This window comes from Acomys russatus, chromosome 1 (genome assembly GCF_903995435.1).
Source record: "Acomys russatus chromosome 1, mAcoRus1.1, whole genome shotgun sequence".
Classification (NCBI taxonomy): Eukaryota; Metazoa; Chordata; class Mammalia; order Rodentia; family Muridae; genus Acomys; species Acomys russatus.
In genome coordinates this window covers 47,460,731-47,480,472 of record NC_067137.1, presented here as the reverse complement: position 1 = coordinate 47,480,472, position 19,742 = coordinate 47,460,731, and the positions used below count along the sequence as shown (strand labels likewise).

Genomic DNA, 19,742 nt, shown 5'->3' with positions numbered 1-19,742 from the left:
TGGCTATATCTGAACATGGAGTCTAGGTTTTCTGCATGCATTGTCCTTGGTTAGTACAACAGTCTGTGCAGGCAGGTCTCCCTGAGTCTAGATGGGCAGGCCTTGATGGTCTCCCTGTGAGGCCTCTGAACCCTCTGGGTCCTTCCACATCCCTCTACTCTACTCAGTGCTCTGCTCAGAGTCTGGCTATGAGTCCCAGCATCTATCTCAATCCCCCTCTGGGTGGAGTCTCTCAGATGACATGTATGTTGGGTTAATATCAACTTATACGTGAGTATATACCATGCATGACTTTCACTAAGGATGATCTTTTCTAGCTCCATTCATTTTCTTGCAAATTTCAAGATGTCCTTGTTTTTAATAGCTGAGTATTTATAAATTTGATAAACATTCAACCTTAAAGTGAATTATATTTCCCTGTATAATATTACATTGTAGTTCATTTTGGAATTTTGGTATCTTGACTCTTGGTTCAAGATAGAAATGCCATTAGGGAACATGTTGTTCTTGTCTGCAACCCATTTGAACTATTTTGTTAGTATGTCTTTGCTGGAAAAAGTAGTGCTGGAAGAAAGGTATACAATGACTTAATAGGCATTTAAACTTTGAAAATAGATTGGTTTGTTTGTTTGTTTGTTTGTTTGTTTTAAATCTTTGAAGAACTCTCCCAAACTTTTGGCACTTATGGTTTTTTCTCACACTTTCAATGGAAAAAAATGATTATAAAAGAATTTGGGGAGGACTGGAGAGGTGGCTCAGTGGTTAACAGCACTGGCTGTTTGTGCAGAAGACCTCGGTTCAATTCTAAACTCACATGGTGGCTCACAACCATAGTCCCAGTGGATCTGATGCCCTCTTTTGGCCTTTGTTGTCACATGTAAGCAAAACATCCATCCATGAAATTAAAAAAAAATTCTAGTCATTAGTGAATAATAGATAAATTATTATAATTTTATATATAATACTCATTTTTACTACATCAAATTTCAAATATTGTGTACATAATAATTTGTAAACTCATGAAACATACAGAAAATTAGTAAATAATAAAACCCATAATGATTTGGCATATTTTCTTTGTTTTTTCACTTGACTCCTACATTTTAAAATCAAAATTAATACTTTCTCAGCTCTCTGATTATTCTTTCAAATGTATTTTATCAAAATATGAGTACAAAGCACTCTGTTATTTCTTCCAGATTAAATACTTCATAATGACTGCAGGACATGGTTTGTAAAGTGAGCATGTACAGTGATGCCCAGTCCCCACTACTTTAGATACTCAGCAGATGTAAGCTCCTTATCATTTAGATTTCCCCCACATCCATCCCAAAGAAATAACTTCCACGCTGAGTATTTGGTCAACAACTATGAAAATCTTTTTAAGTTTCTTGATACAAAGGGTCTGATTGATTTTCAGAAAGATCACAAAAATGTAATCTTGCCAGTAATATATGTGCTTGCTAATTTCAATTCTTCTTTTCCAGTATGAAGTATTGACATGTTTAGTCTTAGACAAGACTAAAAATTGGAATATACTTTTAAGGAAATTCATTTTTCTCTTGTTACTAATAAGGTGAATACTCTTTCAAATATTTAATAGCCAATCATACCAACCTTGTGATGTCCACTTGTGATTATAATTTGAAAGAATGATTTCAGAATAGTCCTTCGACTATATGACTTTTAAGAAGATTTTTTTTTAATTCCCCCCTCCCTCTGTGTGTGTGTGCGTGCGTGCGTGTGTCTGTCTGTCTGTCTGTCTGTCTGTCTTTTGGGGTGAAGGCGAGTGCAGATGCCTGTTGAGGGCAGGAAATATTGAATCCCCAGAGTTGTAGTTACAGGTATTGGTGAACCACTCAACATGGGTGTTGGATGCTCTGCAAGAGAAGTTTGTGCCCTTAACCATTAGCCATCTCTCCAGCCACATGACTTTGTTTAAATAAATGTTTTCCATTGAGAAGGTGGAAACAATTTATGTGTTTTGTGTTTCATCTTCACCTTTCTATTTTTCTTGTTTTCCTAGGGATATATATGTATATAATATTTTTTGGAGGAACCAATGCTTGAAATAACTCATTTCTGACCATGCCAACTGACCTGATCTTGCCTGAACACTTGGTGACTTCCTCCTCAACTGTGTCAGTGTATTCCTCTCTTCCATCCATATTGCTATTTTTGTCTAAATGAAGGTCAATTTCTGTTCCCCACCTTATAGAGATTTCCTGCATCACTGTCACCCTGCTCTGAAACACATGGAAGGGACTGACCTGCATCCACATTCCAGACCCACACCTTTCCCCATCCTCTACTGGGACTTTTTCTTTTCCACAAAGCCAGTTTCCAATGCCTCACCCTTCACTGTCATGATTCCTTTTCATGTAAACTCACCATTTCCTCTCTCCTTCACAGCTTCCATAATTCCCTGAGTTATGTTCTTCTCTTTGTCTGGAACTACTTTCTTTCAGTGGGCATTTGCTTTTCTTCCTTTAAAGTCATGTTTTCTTTAGCTATGAGTTTCAACTCATTAAAACACTATGAGCTAAATTTAATGGATCAAGTCTGATATATTAATGCAATGTATTAGGAAATGATAGAAAAGCAAGATTATAAATATTGTTTCACAAATCATGTGTGTGTGTGTGTGTGTGTGTGTGTGTGTGTGTGTGTGCGCGCGCGCGCGCGCGCGCATCTGTGTTTTTATCTATGTACTGGTTCAGGAAGTCAAACATGTTGTTTTGTTAAGTTCAATTTGAATATTTTGAAATCTACTAAGCCACTGTTTAGCCAGTCAATCCAAAAGTCATTTATCTGTGAAGTCTTCTCTCCACTGTCTAGGGAAAATCAGTATCTTCCTTTTCTGTGCCTGTATCTATAGCTCTATTTCTTAAAGTAATTACCCTTCTGAATTGGAAACAATGATATCTATGGAAACGTGAGTAATAAGATACCACATTGCATTGGAAAGGAGGTTTCCAGTCTGTTTCCTAAATGCCATGTAAACTTTCAGAGTACAGCAATATGCCTTAATCATATGAAATCCTCTTCTTCAAACACTGGCATTAAGATTCAGTGCAGATGTGTGATGGGTGCTTGGGGTCACTGATAAACAAACAGATCTATGAATAATATAAAGTTGTCAAAGTTAGCTTTGATTTATTTGCTAACTGGGAAAGTTTTAAAGCAAATGAAATTGTGCATGCGCGCATGCGCGTGTGCATGTGTGTGTGTGTGTGTGTGTGTCCATCCATACACATGTGTATGTGGGCATGTGTGGAGGCCAGTGCTCAGGTTTGTTTCTCTATTACTCTCCTTTCTAATTTTCTGAGACAGAACCTGGAGCTCACCAGTCAGATGACATGTCACTGGCCTGTGGGGATCTACCTACCTGTCTCTGGCTCCCCAGCACTAAGGCTACAAATGTGTGCCACCATACAGCGCTTTCATATGGGTGTTCATACTTACACAGCAAGAGCTTACTGACTGAGCCGTCTTCCCAGCCCTGGCTTTTATCTTTTAATATGATGCTATATTGATGCTAAGTAATGACTGTGAAGATAATTTGATCATAAGGCACATATGCATGCATGAAAAGTAACTCTTGAACCATCTACCGGCTCCCATCTGATGTTTTACAGTCATTTGGCAGCTTGTTTCACGTGTCATCATAAAACAATAGTAGCCTCATGTATCACCATAGCATCCTATTTTTTAAAAATGAAAATAGATATTGAAAGCCAGGCATTGGAACGCTTGTTTTTTGTTTAATTTATTATAATTTATTCAGAATATATCCCAATTGTTATCTACTCACTTGTTTCTTCCCATTCCCACATTCCCTCTCTCTTCTGCACTCTTCTACTCCCCTAGACCTCTGACAGAAGGGGACCTCCTACCCCACCATATGGCTACAGCCTATCAGGCCTCATCCAGTTATCCTGCTTCCCCTTCCTCTGTGTGCCCACTGGGCCTCCCCACCAAAAGGAAATGATCAAATCGGAGACACCAAAGTTCATGTCAGAGGCAGTCTCTACTCTCCTCACAACTGTGGAGAATGAGCTGTCCATTGGCTGGATCTGAACAGGGGTCTAGGTTTACTACATACATTGTTATTGGTTGGTACAACAGTATGCGCAGCCACCCCCCCCCCCACCCGGGTCCAGATCTGCCGGCCTTCATGCTCTACCATACAGCAAGGGCATTTGCTCAACTACGTTCATAGTAACTTTATTCATAATAGCCAGAATCTAGAAACACTTAGATGTCCCTCAACTGAAGAATGGATAAATAAACTGTGGTACATTTGCACAATGAAATACTCCTCAGCTATTAAGAACAAGGAAAATTTTATCATCCTGAATGAGGTAACCCAGATCCAGAAAGATTCGCATGGTATATACTCACTTATAGGTGGATATTAGGCCAACATAGATGCCCTCTGAGAGTCTCCATTCAGCAGGGGATCTGCTCAGGTGCCGGGGCTTGCTTCTGTACTTCAGGTGGAGCCACGAGAGTGGTAAGGAATAATTAGCAGGGGAGGGGGATAGAAGGACCCAGAGGCTTCATGAACCCCATAAGGAGACAGTCAAGGCTGGAGTCAGAACACTTGTTAACAGTGAATGATAACTTTTATATCTGGAATGTTTGAGTTTTTTTAGAAATTGTTTTCATAGGAAACGAATTGACAATCTGCAACCTCACTAATATTTCTGCATTTTCCCATATAGTATATATCAGGGGCTAGGGAAATGGCTCACTATTTTTAAAAAGCCTCATTACTGGACTTATAGGGCACCCCAGTTAGATTCCTAGTATACCCATTAGGTACCTCACAAGTGCCTATAACTCCAGCTCCAAGGAAGTCAATATCTTTGGTCTCTGGGGATACCTGCATTCACAGCACTCCCACAAAATATCTAAAATCTCTCTCTCTCTCTCTCTCTCTCTCTCTCTCTCTCTCTCTCTCTCTCTCTCTCTCTCTCTCTCACACACACACACACACACACACAAACACACACACACCTTTAATATTAAAATAAATGTTTAAAAATAGTAAATATCAACTACTTTACCACAGCACTATGGAAAACTTGTAATTATTGTACCTAGGAATAAATTGGAACCTAATGGCTACCATCTCCCAGGAAGTAGAAGACTGTATGCCTGCTTCTCCTTTGTAGAAGCATTGAATGCTTAATTAGGAACACATGTGCACTAGCTTAGTTTCACAGAGACTCATCACTTAAAAGCAATACATTTTCATCCATAAATTCAGGCAAAAGTCAGAGAAATCATCACATTTCAGAATATACAACCATTGGATTAAGATTAATCTGAGTTTGAATCATAATCCAATCAACTAATTGATTAAATTAACCAAAATTTTTAGCTTCAAAATAGTCTCAATTTCCTTACCTATAAATTGTGAGATTTATAGTTGAATAAAATGTATATTTTCAAGTAAAATGCATGATTCCAAGTCTGTTGTAGTCATGAGATATTGGAAGGTCTATACCAACTGCAAAACCCCATCCCTGGCACATAGTACTATGTCAAAGTGGTTGATACACTTATTGTTGCTAGAACTGGCCCTCAGTAAAAATAACATGTTTCTTTATCCTAGAGACTAATTCTATCCCCCAGCCATTTTAGCTATGAATGAAGTCCAAAGTCCTTGGTCTTGGCCTAATCTCCAGACTAAGGACTCAGCCTTTCTCTGAACTTCAGGGATCCATGCAGGCCTCAAGTTCTGTCTTCTTTCTTGGTCCCTTTCTGGCTATGCCTAGGGGAACAAGAGGATTTTAGTTACTAAATGAGGTTGCCTTTTGTCTTGTTCATCTTACATTGTTACTCATTTAAAAAAAAAAACTGATGATGCTGCCTCCCTCAGAAAGGCCACATCAAAAGGTAGAATTCACCAAAAATAATACACACATTTTCCAAAGACACAAACAGTTCCTTGAAAAGGATGTCATGCTGTAATTTATTTTGTGAATTCTGTAAACCACAGAACATTTACTTACAGCAAAGTCTGACCTTTCTTTTTCCTTCTTTTTCTGTCTGCAAAGTTCTCTCTTTGAGAAGAAATATAAAGGCTAACATTCTCACGCTTGTGTTGTGTGTGTGTGTGTGTGTGTGTGTGTGTGTGTGTGTGTGTGATTTTATTGGAATCCTGAGTTTAATTTTTAGCCACAGTCCTTTGGCTTTATGTAATAATATTTTATGGTATGCAATCACTTGTGGTAAGACCAAAGAGAGGCTTATTTGAAACTTTACAAAAAAGAATATTTTGTGCTATTCTTGGGGCGATGGGAAATGCAATAAGTTTACTAAGCCCCACATTGCACCCCACTGAAAGCAGAGAAAGCCTATGACCAGAAAAAAATCTCTGTAGGGATTATTTTGGATAAAAAAAGTAATAACAAGAAATGGGCACAAAATTAAGTTTTCAAAGTTCACATGTCACGGTCATCTCATTCTTCACCGCAAGAATTGTTTGCTACATGTAGGTGGTTAATTTTCCTGCTATGAGCCCATTCCAACAAACAAACAAATCACATTGTCTAGGTTTTCTGAACAACACTCTGCTATTTCAGTCAAGAAGTTTGTACTATCATTTTCTATTTTACTTTCTGTTCATTAGAGCAAGTTTTTGGAGCCACTGTGTTGCTATAGATTTGCAAAGATACATGTCACTGGAGGTTGTGCTACCCCTCTTGCCCATGTCATGTGACCTCTGTTCTCTGCCAATGCTTGTGCTCTCTTCCTTGCCTATATATTTGGCATTTATTTGGAATAAAGTTGAAATTTTGTTTTGATTGCTATGAATATTTCTGTAGAGGCTTCTTAAATGTATCATTTAAGCATAATCCTGGGCGGGGGGGTGGGGGGAGCTAGGAGGATAGCTCAGTGGTTAAGCACACTAGCTGTTCTTCCAGAGGACTGTGGTTCAATTCCGAGCACCAAAATGGCAGCATACATACACCTGTAACTCAAGCCATTGGGGCTCTGAAGGCACTGGGAATGTATAATACATAGACATGCATGCACACACAACACACATGCACATACAATAAACAAATTCCTCTTAAAAATAAGGAGTCAAGCTAAGAATGATTAAGACCCTTGGCCCTCACCTCATGATGACTCACCATCATTGACTGAGGACTTGAGTTGTTTTTAACTGGATTATGGAAGAACACATGATGGACCCCCATTCCCTTCTACCCTTTGCCTTTACAGATTTGAAGCCTTGGTTTAGGAATGCTTATAAAGATATTTATGTAAGAAGACCATCTGTAAGTTACTTGGCCCACATTTGGAGTCACAACAAATACTTCTTAAGAACCACCACTGCAAAATTATTGCCACATTTTTGGTATATTAAAATACATGACATTTATATCCTTTTGTTCAATAATGACTGAAAATGGAAGTACACAGCACAGACAGTTTATACATACATGTGTATTAAAATACATTTCTCAGCAAAAGAATGTTTGCTTCTATATGCTCTCTCCTGTGGCCTCTGAAAACTCCAAGCTCACCGTGTCTCTAAGTTTCTAATTCTGTTGTCCCAGCCTTTCTAGGTGAGACATCAATATGGTGTTTAACAGCAGCAGAATCTGTGAACTCCTGTATTGTCAGTGTGATTATTTATGTTAATCAGACAGAAATTTCCTTACCCAAAGATAATCAGTCTTATCATTTTTGCTTAGCCTGCTACACTCAAGTGTAAAATTTTACAGAGAGCTAGCATCATTTCTTATTCAGCACAATACCAAATATGTTAGCATAAATATAATAACATTATACTCCCTAGAAATATTCCAGAGCCAGAGAGAAATACTTTTGAGAAAGTATTTGTTTATCGCTCATCATTCCTCAGTTGGCAGGTATATTAATTACTATCTCTGAGTTAGTTGAAGTTAATAGCTATATGGCACCTCTTGGGCAAGCAAAATCCCTTAGTCATTTGAAGTATTCATTTTCTTTTAAAGGTAGAGTTCAAAATTAGCACTGGTATTTAATATACTAAAGCAATATAAATGTATTACATGTCCTATTGAAAACTATAATAAGAAGAATGGATTTTTAAAACTATAATACTTTGAATATAAAGGAATAGACACATGTTGCCCTAGTTAGAATATATTGTTATGCCATGTCTGCCACCCATAAATAATGTCCTCTATAGAAGTGGGCAGTTATGCTACCTTCATCCTTGAGGGTGATGGGGCTTGATTATGGAATCTAACAGCAGCAAAGAAAGACAAGTCATCAAACCAGGAAGCGTTAGCCCACGACTTTGACAAGAAAGGATGCTGAGTTTCAGGACACAAAAAGTAAGAAACATGTGTGTAACACAGTAGCTCTGTGATCAGAAATAGACATGACATGTGAGAGCTTCATCTGACCTCAGAGGTAGGTCATCTAGGTGAGTCTTCCAGCCCCTCACTGAGAAAGCAAAAACACTCACTAAGCCTGCAGAATTAGAAGCAAGGCCAAGAAGAGAAACTGAAGGTGTTGAGTTGGAATGCAGGCATCTTACCACCCGGGAATATCACACATTGAAAACAAGAATTCGGTTGTGAGGTGGCAGCCAATGGGAAGCACTGCTGGATTCGATCCCTTCTTGAAAGCCTATTATGACTCCTCTTCTTTCTCGTGGCGTGTTCCAAAACCATCAGAAAAGTATTGTGAAGAAGTGATGCTTTACGAGTTCAACAGCTAATTGGATGAATAAAGGAAGAAATATGTAGGTCAGTGTACAAAAGTACAAGTGGGAATTTGTTGTAAGGAGAATTGTGGAGACAGAAAGGGAATCTAGGTAGACAAAGGGAGGGAGAGTAACATTTTGTGCTGTCTGGAGAAGTTGGGATCCACAGGCAGTGCATGGCCTATGCTCTGCACTGTGCATGATTTATGTAAATGTTCCCTAGTGCAATTGATAGATCACATGAACAGAATGAGCATGGATGCATGCTGAGATTTATCGTTCCTGTTCTGGGTGCTTCTGTAGAGCTTTATAGTTCTGATTTTTACACTAAAAGTAAATATTGGTATCCAATGAAGCCATAAGCAAAGGCAATGACCTTCATTGAAACAGCCATTACAGATGTATCTGTGAGGTGTCCTGCCCAAGGAAGAATGGAGACTCAAGAAAACTTCAGCTGAAATAAATGAAAAAAGAAGTCAAATAAGAGAGAAAGAGCTCTATTTGAGATTTTATTCAACCAACTATTTGTTGAATATTTCCCACATGTTAAACATGCTTCTGGTGAATAAGAATCCCCTATTTGTCACAGATGAATAGAATCTTGCAGTGAATGAAGTAATCAGAAAATACATAAGGAACACACTAAACAGATAGATATATAGACAGACAGACAGTAGATAGTAGATAGATAGGTAAGTGTGTCATTTGGGGAGGTGGGTGACATAGAGGGGGGAAATAAAACAAAAGCAGTCAATGTTAGAGGAGAAATTGTCAGCACCATTTGGCTTTTTCACTGCTAGTGTGTAGAGTCCTAGCTCATCATAGCAAGCAACTTAAATATCTTTTAATGGACAGATAGATGAAAAAGAAAGTACAAAAGGAAATGTGGGAAGAGCAGGAGTGGGAGGCAAAATGACTAGGAGAGAAAAGGGAATCACAGGGATGACATCTCTGAGACAAGCTGGAGGCCTGAAACAGGGTAGGCTCCTAAGAGGATGGGGGTGACTCTAATTGAGACTCCTAGCAATGGGGGAGACTGAAGCTGTCATCTCCTAGCCAGGCAGGATTTCCAGTGGAGAGAGTGGAATACCAACCCACTCACAAAACACTCAATCCAAATTTTACCCTGCCTATGAGATATGCAGGGATAAAGATGAAGCAGAGATTGAGGGAATGGCCAAACAATTCCTGGCCCAACCTGAGACCCACCTCATGAGAGAGAGCCAACCACTAACACTATTCATGATACTCTGCCATGTTTGTATGCTAGACAGGAACCTAGTCCTCTGAGAGGCTCCACCCAAGCTGCTGATCAAAACAGATGCCGTGGCCCACAGCCAAACATTAGGTGGAGCTTGGGGAGCCTTGTGGAAGAGTTGGGGGGAAGAATAGAAAGACCCAGAAGGGACAAGAACTCCACAAGAAGACTAACAGGCCCATGGGGACTTACAGAGCCTGAAGCACCAACCAAAGCACATGCATGGACTGGACCTAGGCTCCTGACACATATGTAACTGATGGACAGCTTGGTCTTGATGTGGGTCACCTAACAAGTGGAGCAGGAGCTATGTCTGACACGGACTCTACTTTGTATCATGTTTGCCTAGTTGGGCTGCCTTGTCTGGTCTTGTGGAAGAGGATGTGGATGAGCTTAGCCATCATGCAACTTGATGTGCTGGGGTGGGTTGGTACGAGGGGCAGAGGTGCCCCTTTTCTGAGGAGAAAGGGAAGGGGAAAAGAGAGAAGAGGGTGGGTGAGGGGCAGCAGACCAAGAGGAGAGGAGGAAGGGGAGGGGCTGCAATAGGGATGTAACGTGAAATATTAAAGACATTAATAAAAAAGAAAAGAACGAAAAAAGGAAGTGCAATGCTTACATCCAGTGAGATATTATTTAGTCTTAAAAAAGAAATGTATATTACTACAAAGATATTTAGGTTTTTAAAAACACTCCTTTGGCCAAAGTGAGTCAGGCATATTTCTGATTAGTGTTCTGGCAAGAACAGGAAAACAGAATCAAAACTGTGTTGGACAGCTTCACTGTCCAGGGACTTGTAGGTCATTAAAATTGTGTTTTGCCCTGAGGAGGATGATGGGGATCTGATCAACTATGCTGCCCTGGCTAGCTGCAGTCCACATGAGGCAGAGGGAGCCATGTAAGCTGTACCAGAAAGATGATCTTGACACATTTAGGTTGAGAGTGCTAGTGGTTCTGGGAGATGGTAATTTCCCAGATATGTTTTCAAAGTGTAGGCAATGGCATTTCTTAATGCATTGGTTGTGGGTGAGGGAAAGAAAAAGAGTTGCCAAAGATAGAGAATTAAAGTACAAAAGGACTAACATGTGTGTACAAGTTGAGAGAACAAAATAAATCTTGTATAAGGAATGTGTGTATGTGCACACATACTCAAGGTGTTTGTGTGTTGGAAGTTTATGTTGGAGCATTCTTGTAGGGGGCAGTTGAGATGTGACCATTAGGGGTGTTGGGGATACATATATTGTGCGTTGGGCATCTGTGTGTGTTTGGTGTGTGTGTGTGTGTTGTAGATATCTGTTTGGAATTGTATTGAGTATATGTACAAGGATATGTGTGCAGAAGAATGGGTGTTAAGGGTATATATGTGCAGGGTGTTGTTAGGTGTGTTTGGGGTACATCTGTTGAGTGTGGATTCATTTAGTGGAGGGTAGGTATTGGGTGTATTTAGGAGGGCATCCATTATGTATTTAAGGAGGTGTGTGTGTGTGTGTGTGTGTGTGTGTGTGTGTGTGTGTGTGTAGTTGAGTAGGAAATGTAAGATGAACAGAAATATAGGACCTAAGTCAGGACCTCTGTAACTGACTATAAACACCCCACTGGGTGTACTCAGTGGCCATAGCACAGATCCTCCCCACAGATGCCCTTTAACACTTTCACACTGGTCCAGTGGTGATAGAGATGGTGGGAATGTTCTAAGCATCTGTCAGGTTGAGATATAGTGCTATTCTTTGCCAGTTCAAGTGTGGGCTGTCATGATGTTTTCTGGAGGGTGTTGTTCCTTGCATTTTATGTACAAATGCAGGAAAATGTACATGACGTCATGTGTACTTTGCTTTGTAAGAAAATAAAAAAAAAATTGGACATCTTGTACTATTTGGAAATGTCTAACTCATAATCTAATACCTTTAAGCCATGACCTAAAATTACACATGCAGAAAAATGTAAACATGAATTTTCACCTATAATTCACATATGCATGAATATAGTATGCCATTATAAATCAGCCATACGGGGGACTGAAATCCTTTGAGGTGTCATAAATCAGAACATAGTATAGCCCTCTCCAATCCCTTAGCATCTTCTCATTTATTGAGGATTACATTCAAAGCACTGCAGTGGCCTCTAGTGCCCAACCTCCCCTGGCTTCAATACCACCTATGTGACTCTCACCATATGCAATAGTCTTGCACTTTTAGCACTGGGTCGACCACAATAGCATCCTCCGAGTCTTCTGAGTACCCCCAAGCTCCTCTCAGGGCATTTGCACATGCTTTCCCATCTGAAGTTGTTCTTCCGTACACATGACTTTCCCTGCTTTATACACTAGATATATCAGTCAGTCTCAGTGTCCCCAGCAGTCATTCCTTCTTCAAAATTTATGTCTTACCCTATTTCTTCCTGAGTGCTAACTTGCTCAGATGAAATCAGGTGCGTTCGGGGTGGGAAGGCTATAGACTGATTGATTGTTCCCACACACTCTTTTCTTCTCAGTTTAGATGTGAAGGCAGAGAAGTCAAGAGATCAGAACTATCCGTAACCCTGGATAATGGCATAAATGAGTGGTAAAAATTCATGAAGTCAAAGAAATGAATGGGTTGAAGTTGTAATGCATTCCTGCAAGCATAGCTCTCTAGCTATGAACAGCGCATGTTACTAAAGAAAGACACAGACCAGATGACCAGATATTGGGCAAGGCCCAGAGAAGAAAACAGTATTGAGGATATCTTTCCATGAGGTTTTTGAGCAATGGATTTGAATTTTCAGGGAGATACAACCATGACTGTGCCTCAGAAGACACTGCCACATTCTCCCTGAACAGCATGCAGATCTTGGGATCCTTTGGCCCTCAGCTTCCTCTGCCATTGCTACTCAGAGTTCCACTCTCAGCGCTCTTCTTTAGGCTCTGCATGCCTTCCTTTTGCACGCTGCCTGATGAGCTATCTTCTTTGTTTTAGTATCTGGTTCTTTTTTCTTGTCAATTCCTTAACTGATGTCTGTACTCATTCTTCATTTCCGGTGGGCTTCCTTCTTGCTGTTTTGTCCCTCCTGGTGACTCTTGTCTTCTGTATCTGTGAGTACAGTGCGTGTGCTTGAGGCTTAATCTACAGTACTGCAAAAACATTTTTTTTTCTTATTGTAGTCCTATAGTCTGCAATCTCCTTTAGGGTAGAGTTATAAGTCCTTTCTATTTCAAGCCTCCATCTACCATAGTGCTTCCCACAGCACAGAGTGCAATGAATGACTCCTCAACAAATAAAGTAATATTTGGGAGGAAGTCTATGGAGTCAGATGTTTTCAAATCTGAGTTGAATAACACAGAGATATCTCAGGCCAGGAAAGCACTTGGAGTGTAAATGTGAGGACCTGAGTTGAAATCTTCGGTACCACACAGAGGCCAGATGTGTAGGACAGGCTCCTCCCAGGCTGGATAGGCTGTCGTATACAGCAAGAAAACAACAAAGAGACCCCCCTGTATCAAGCAAGTTGGAAGGTGAGAAGTGACACCCAAGGGTGTTCACTTGCCTCCACATGCAGGACTTGGCATGTGTACACCACCATACACACACACGTGCGCGCACACACACACACACACACACACACACTTTTTCAGGTTATAGAGCTGAGCCTGTTTCTTCTTTAATGCCAGAACAGTTTTCCTCGCTGCTCTCTTCTTGCATTGGCACATGTGAAATGAGTGTGTGATGTCTTTCACTCAGCACTCAGCACATGCCACTGTGAGCCATAGTAAATCATTAGTGAGGTTCAGCTGAAGGACAGGGCTTCACCTAACTCACTGTCAGTGTAGCCAATCTGCTCTTTAAGAGGATGGAAGGAACACACCAGCATTACTGCTTCAAGCAGATCTCTCGGGAGCCCACGTTTACCTAGATCTTCAGTTGTCTGGCCTTGAGGCATACAGACAAGCCTGGCTTCCTGGACAGTCTTTACCTCCTGATATCCATGAATGTGATCCAGGTGTTTCTAGAATCCGCCATCAGGCATTCTTGCCATAGTGGGCTATACATTCCACCTGTGAGCTAACTGAAACAGTTCATCTTTAAATTGTTTATTGTCATATATTTAGTCATAGCACTGAAAAGACTAAACTGCATACATGTATACACTATACACAGCCTCAGGTACATAGTGAAATCCTATCTTTAAATATACATGTATATGCATAAATATGCACGCATTGTCTGAGTTTACATATAATATATTTATTTGTATGTAATGTATGTTTGAGAATATTTTTTATTCCCTGAACTGTATCTGTTTCTTTCTAGTTGTTTATAAGTTGATTTTAATGTGTTTCCCCCATACTCTCGGGTCTCTTCATGAGTCAACAAATTCTCTTGTTTTCCATTGGTGTTTAAGAAGGCAATAGACGATGTAAGCCTTTATAGTGAGTATGCAAACGACTCCACTGAGAGTCTGGTCAGAGAATCTCTTTAACTCCTCCAAACTCTATTTTGGGGTTAACATTCTGTAAACTGCCTAATGGTCTCTGAATGCCATGAGTGAGAAAACGAATAGGACTGTATTTGGAGATCACCAACATCCGCAAGAGGAGTTTGTAATTTGTCCACACATATTTATCATTAAGGAAGAGACCATCTGAATGCTTAGCCTGGTTTTTGGAGGAAAAGCGATTAGGATGTTTAGACAACTTCTAGTAGTCTTTGCTGATCAAATTTCTTTTGTGTCTTGTTTCACTCCTGCCTCTTTTCTTTCCCACTGTAGCTCTTTCTTTATTAAGTGCTTCCTGGGGCCAAATATCTCTCTCCTCTTCTCTAGTTCCTTCTAGATTAAACTCTGGGCAGTAGATTCCTTTTCTAACTCATTTTTTCTAGTTTGCTCTCATTTTTTTCTCTACTCAAATTTTGTTTAAAAATCTGTTTCTGGTCTGGAGATGGCTCAGTAGTTAAGAGCACTGGCTGTTCTTACAGAGGACCTGAGTTGCCCACACCTGCATGGTAGCTGGCAAGCATCTGTATATAACTCCAGTTTCAAAGGATCCAACACTCTTTTGGCTTTTTGAACATGCATCTGAAGCAGACGAACTCATGACAGCACATATATACATAAGTAAAATAAATAAGCAAATCTTTCTTAAAAGAAAAAGTTAAAAGTCCATTTGCTGATAATACTCTAATTGTTCAGTTAGTAATGTTTCTTACATGATACTTTTTATTTTGAAAAAATATTGGAGTTTCATAAGTTTTCACAATAGTAAAGTTTTACTTGTATTGTCTAACATGAAAAATGCATAGAATCTGAATCTTACTTTCTTCACTTTTTTTTTTTTAAAAAAAATCTTATTTAAATGGTGATTTCCTCTTTTATTTCTTGGACATTTGTCAATTGATAGGTCATTCTGTAGAAAAAGCTGTTTCCTCTCTGCTCAGTTATATCTCTGTTATCCTATGAACTCATGACGACTTATCTGATTTTATGGCTTATAATACACTGTTAGCATTACTCGATGTGTTTCTGGAACTGGTCCAGCTTTAGCCACCTTGGGCTTTTCTGCTTTAGCCCATTTACCCTTGAGCATGCCCTTATTTTTTCTACAGACTCCCTTGCCACCACACAGTGCTCCTTTTTCACTTCATCTTTTTGTGATAATGTCCTAGATTCAATCACTTTTCAAAGAATCTCTGTATTTTTTATTGGAGATTGACAATAGAGCACTAGCTGTGCAGTGACGGGCTGTGGCTATTGGAGCGTCGTGGCTGTTAGGAAGTGTATGCTAACCCAAGCAGACATGTATGGTGTGACTGCTCTCGTTAACAACAGACCCATGAATGTCTTTAAGGAATTTGTTTAACAAAAATTATACCTTTTTTGTACTTAGTGTTTTTATAAGAGTCTTTTGGTCTTTCAAACGTTGTCTTAGTCCAGTTTGTGTTGCTCTAACAGATTATCTAAAGCTAGAAAATTGATACAGAACATAAATTTATTTGGAAAACAGTTATGAAGAGTACAAAGTTCAGGATTGTGGTGCTGGCATCTGGTACTGGTTCTCATGCTGTGCCATAACATGGTGGAAGGACATACAAATAGGCATAGGACAGACAGGAAACTTGGCAGACTCACGTGTGCCTCTGGAGCCCACTCCCACGTCGATGGCAATGATCCATACTGTAACAATGGTATTTCATTTCACCAGGAGTTTTGGAGAGGGGACGTAGGCTACAGTGGATGTTCTAAATCCATGCCAACATAAATAGAAGAGCTCAAACACTTCTGTGATATCTCTTTAACAGTTACCACATATGGGGCTGGAGGAATGGCTCAGCCCTAGCTGCTGTTCCGGAGGACCTGAGCTCTAGTCCCAGCATGAACACAGTGGCTCACAATCATCTGTAACTCCGGTTCCATGGGATCCAATGCCCTCATCTAGCCTCTGTAGACAGCAGGCATGCACTGATGCACAGACATACTTGCAGGCAAAACACTTGTGTTCATAAAGTATTTTTTAAATTTACCAAAATAAAGAGATCTGGGGAATATTAGTTCTGTTTATGGGATATAGGCAAGGAAACATTTATGTCAAAAATATGAAAATAATTAAGACGCAGTTTGAAACGAACAATCTTTAGCCATGGCAGAGTTTGCAACAAAGTAGACAGTGTGTGTTAGTTGAAGTCAAAGAGCAAAATGTCACCAACGTCACTATTGATAAGCAGTTGTTGCCAGATAGTTTAGTTTAACAGAAAATTTGCAGAGTACTTTGCATCAGAGCGTCACACAAAACTTCTCTAGTCACGCACAACTAGTAACTAGTTCATTCAGCAAGCAGTGGCCCTGTGAACAAACATTCTAAGAGTGTATCATTTTTAAAGGCTAAGGGTTGCTCTGAGGGGAAACCAGAGTGTTAAAAATGTCACCTTTGAGGAGAAGAATCCTCCAGATAATGGTGTGGTGTGTTCTACTGTAACAAACACCATGACCAAAGCCCCTTTGGGGAGAAAAAGGCTTTATTGCATGCTGCACTTTCAGGCCAGTGTCCTTCCTTGAGTAAAGTCAGGACAGGAACTGGGGAGCAGGCTTGCTGGCTATTCATGCAGCAGTGTTCCCTCTGGCCCGAGGAGTGCTGCGGAAACCATGGAAGAATGCCGCTCACTAGCTGGCTTGCTCAACGGGAACAGTTGCCTAGGGATGGTGCCGCCGAGAGTGGACTGGGCTATCCTGCATCATTTAATAATCAAGACAATCCCCCCCCCCCAGACATGCCCATAGGCCAGTGTGATCTAGGGAGTTTTCTCAATCAAGGCTTTTCTCTCAAATGCCCCAGGCTGCGAGAAGTTTACAACTAAAGCTAACTGGGATGTTTGGTGGAGTTTTCCCTCAAAATTTTCCATCATCTTCTTATTTTTGGACTGGATATACCTGCTTAAGATTGAGTTCCCTGAGATGGAGCTTGATTATAAACCCCTTGTTTGTGAATTCAGAAATGATTGGCACAGAGAATGTGTTGATTGTTCTACAAATAAACCAGAGCTGTTTTTTGCTTAGAAAGCATCTAGCATCCAGCAAAATAAAGAGGGGATCTTGAGGAAATTTTCTGCATTCTTTGAGAGACTTTAATGCAATGTATCAATAACATGTGGTCATTTTATTCATTCACGTTGGTGAATGATTATACATTATATTTCTGTGAAAACAACAAAGTCACAGCTGATACTGTTGAAGAAAAGAGTCTTATGTATCTCTTCAGATCGGGGATCCATACAAAAGATGCCTAACATTATTGAAAATAATCAGTAAGTTGTACATAATAGTAGAATTATATATTTTTTTAGTTCTATTAGTGATTAAGTCATACTTACATGACATTCCAGCTACTAAGAGGACTACATGTGTACATACGTTTAGAAGCCAGAGGGTTGGCATTGTATGCTAACAGAGTTATTAGGGGAAAAGAAGTGTTGATTTAATTTATCTCTCTCTCTAGATAAGTTTCATTTAGTTATTTTCTAATTTCAACTTCTTGTTTATGACATTCAATCAAAATTTCTTTATGTAAAACTGGCATGTGATTGTTGTAAAAAAAAGAGGCAATTATTCTACTGCTAATTATTCTATACTAATTATGTACTCTATACAATATTTATTTATTTGTTTATTTATTTATTCTATTCTAACTAGTCTATACTACTACTGCTCTTAGAACACTTGTTTTAGTTCTCACAGGCAGAAGTCTTACTAGTGAAGTCCATAACAGTGTGCTGTTTTCTCATTTTATTAAATAGTCTTTGGTATTTGAATTTTTATGATGGGACTCTGAGCTTGAAGCCCTCATAAATTCTTTTCCTGAGGCCCTGCAGTCATTTTCTCTCAAAACTAACAGGGATGGGAAGGGTCGGCGCCCCGAGGAGGCCGAGAGGTGAGTGCTGATGTGTCTAAATGGGGCCGGCAGCAGCAAGGCTGCCACATTCCTGCTGTGTCTGGCCTTGGACTCACTTCACATCATAATCTGGATTCTATTAGGGGAATTTTGTGTTTTTCCTTTGCAAGAGTCACCCCCTACCATGACAAATATTTTAAAATATATATATTTTTAAAGTTGGGAAAGCAAAGTTTTTTTTCCCAAAAGAAATTTATAGTTCAAATTTATACCAATTTCTTACTAACTAGAGCAAGCTAGGCTCTCCCTAAAGCTTCAATTTTCCTCTGTAAAACATCGGTCTCCTTTGGAAGAAGCGGGCCTTTCTTTTTTATAGGCAATGGGATAAAACAGCTGCAGATGTGTGTGTGCTGTGACAGGCTTCAGAATGTACCTGCAGAGCATGGTGTTTTTCAGTCTGAAGGGAAAAAAAAAAGATGAAAGGAAAACGACTGTATTGGGTGCTAAAACAACAGTGTTGGAGTATGAAGGAAATGATAAGCTTTTGATCCAGTTTGTATTTCCTGTTCCTTCTTTTTCTGGGAAGTGACTGAGGCGGTACCAGGTCATTTTACAAAGCAGTGTTTACAGGTGTTCACCTTTCCCATGAGTGACTGCTGCCTTTTCACCTTGCAGGACTGTCGTGATGCCTGTGGCCAGAGAGTTCCATCCAGACATGGTCCTGGTTTCTGCTGGATTTGATGCATTGGAAGGCCACACCCCTCCCCTAGGGGGTTACAAAGTGACAGCTAAATGCAAGTATCTCTTTCAGGACTTCATGAAATGCTATGAGGTCACACACCATTATGATCTTTAAGATACACAATACCTTTTACATAAGCTCAGTGAACTTTGGGGAGGTGTTTGAAAATGTTTGGCATGGTGCTTATTGCTCTGTTTTCTTCTTGTCTCTGGAGAAATTTTCATTGAAGGAAGGCAAAAATGATTTCTTATGGTGGACTTGATGGCCTTCACGCGTTTTAGGAGTCTTATTTTTCATTTAAAGACTAAAGCAATATAGCTTCTGTTTGGAATGTATTAACTGATCTGAGAAATCGTAAGTCTAGAGAAGCTACCAGGCTTCTGGCAAGGAGACTGTAGTTGTTATTTTTATTGACTCTTACCTGGGATGGACATAGCTATTTGGTGAGAATGTTTTGTGCTTCCATGTGCAAATACAGGCTCAACAGTGCTGCAGCAATCCGAAGGGTCTCTGAGTTCTATGCTAGTTTTCTGTTGGGTTGCAGAAACAAACTTTTGACTCTGTTCCATAGCAGCCAGCCAGTCAACAATGAAATACAAGTTTTGTGTTTTATTTCATTTGAAGACTGTGACACCATGGAACTTAGCTAGAAAGGGAACTTTCTTTAAGAACA

The 19,742-nt window shown here is 39.7% G+C and overlaps 1 protein-coding gene across 1 annotated transcript in view; it reads left to right on the top strand.

Moving 5' to 3' along the window:
- The window catches only part of Hdac9 (histone deacetylase 9), a 792,898-nt gene that overhangs the window by 660,449 nt on the left and 112,707 nt on the right, over positions 1 to 19,742 (top strand). Inside the window, exon 22 of the mRNA XM_051144941.1 lies at positions 19,003 to 19,121. Within this exon, the coding sequence (XP_051000898.1) occupies positions 19,003 to 19,121 (119 nt within the window). The remainder of the gene's footprint in view (positions 1 to 19,002; positions 19,122 to 19,742) is intronic.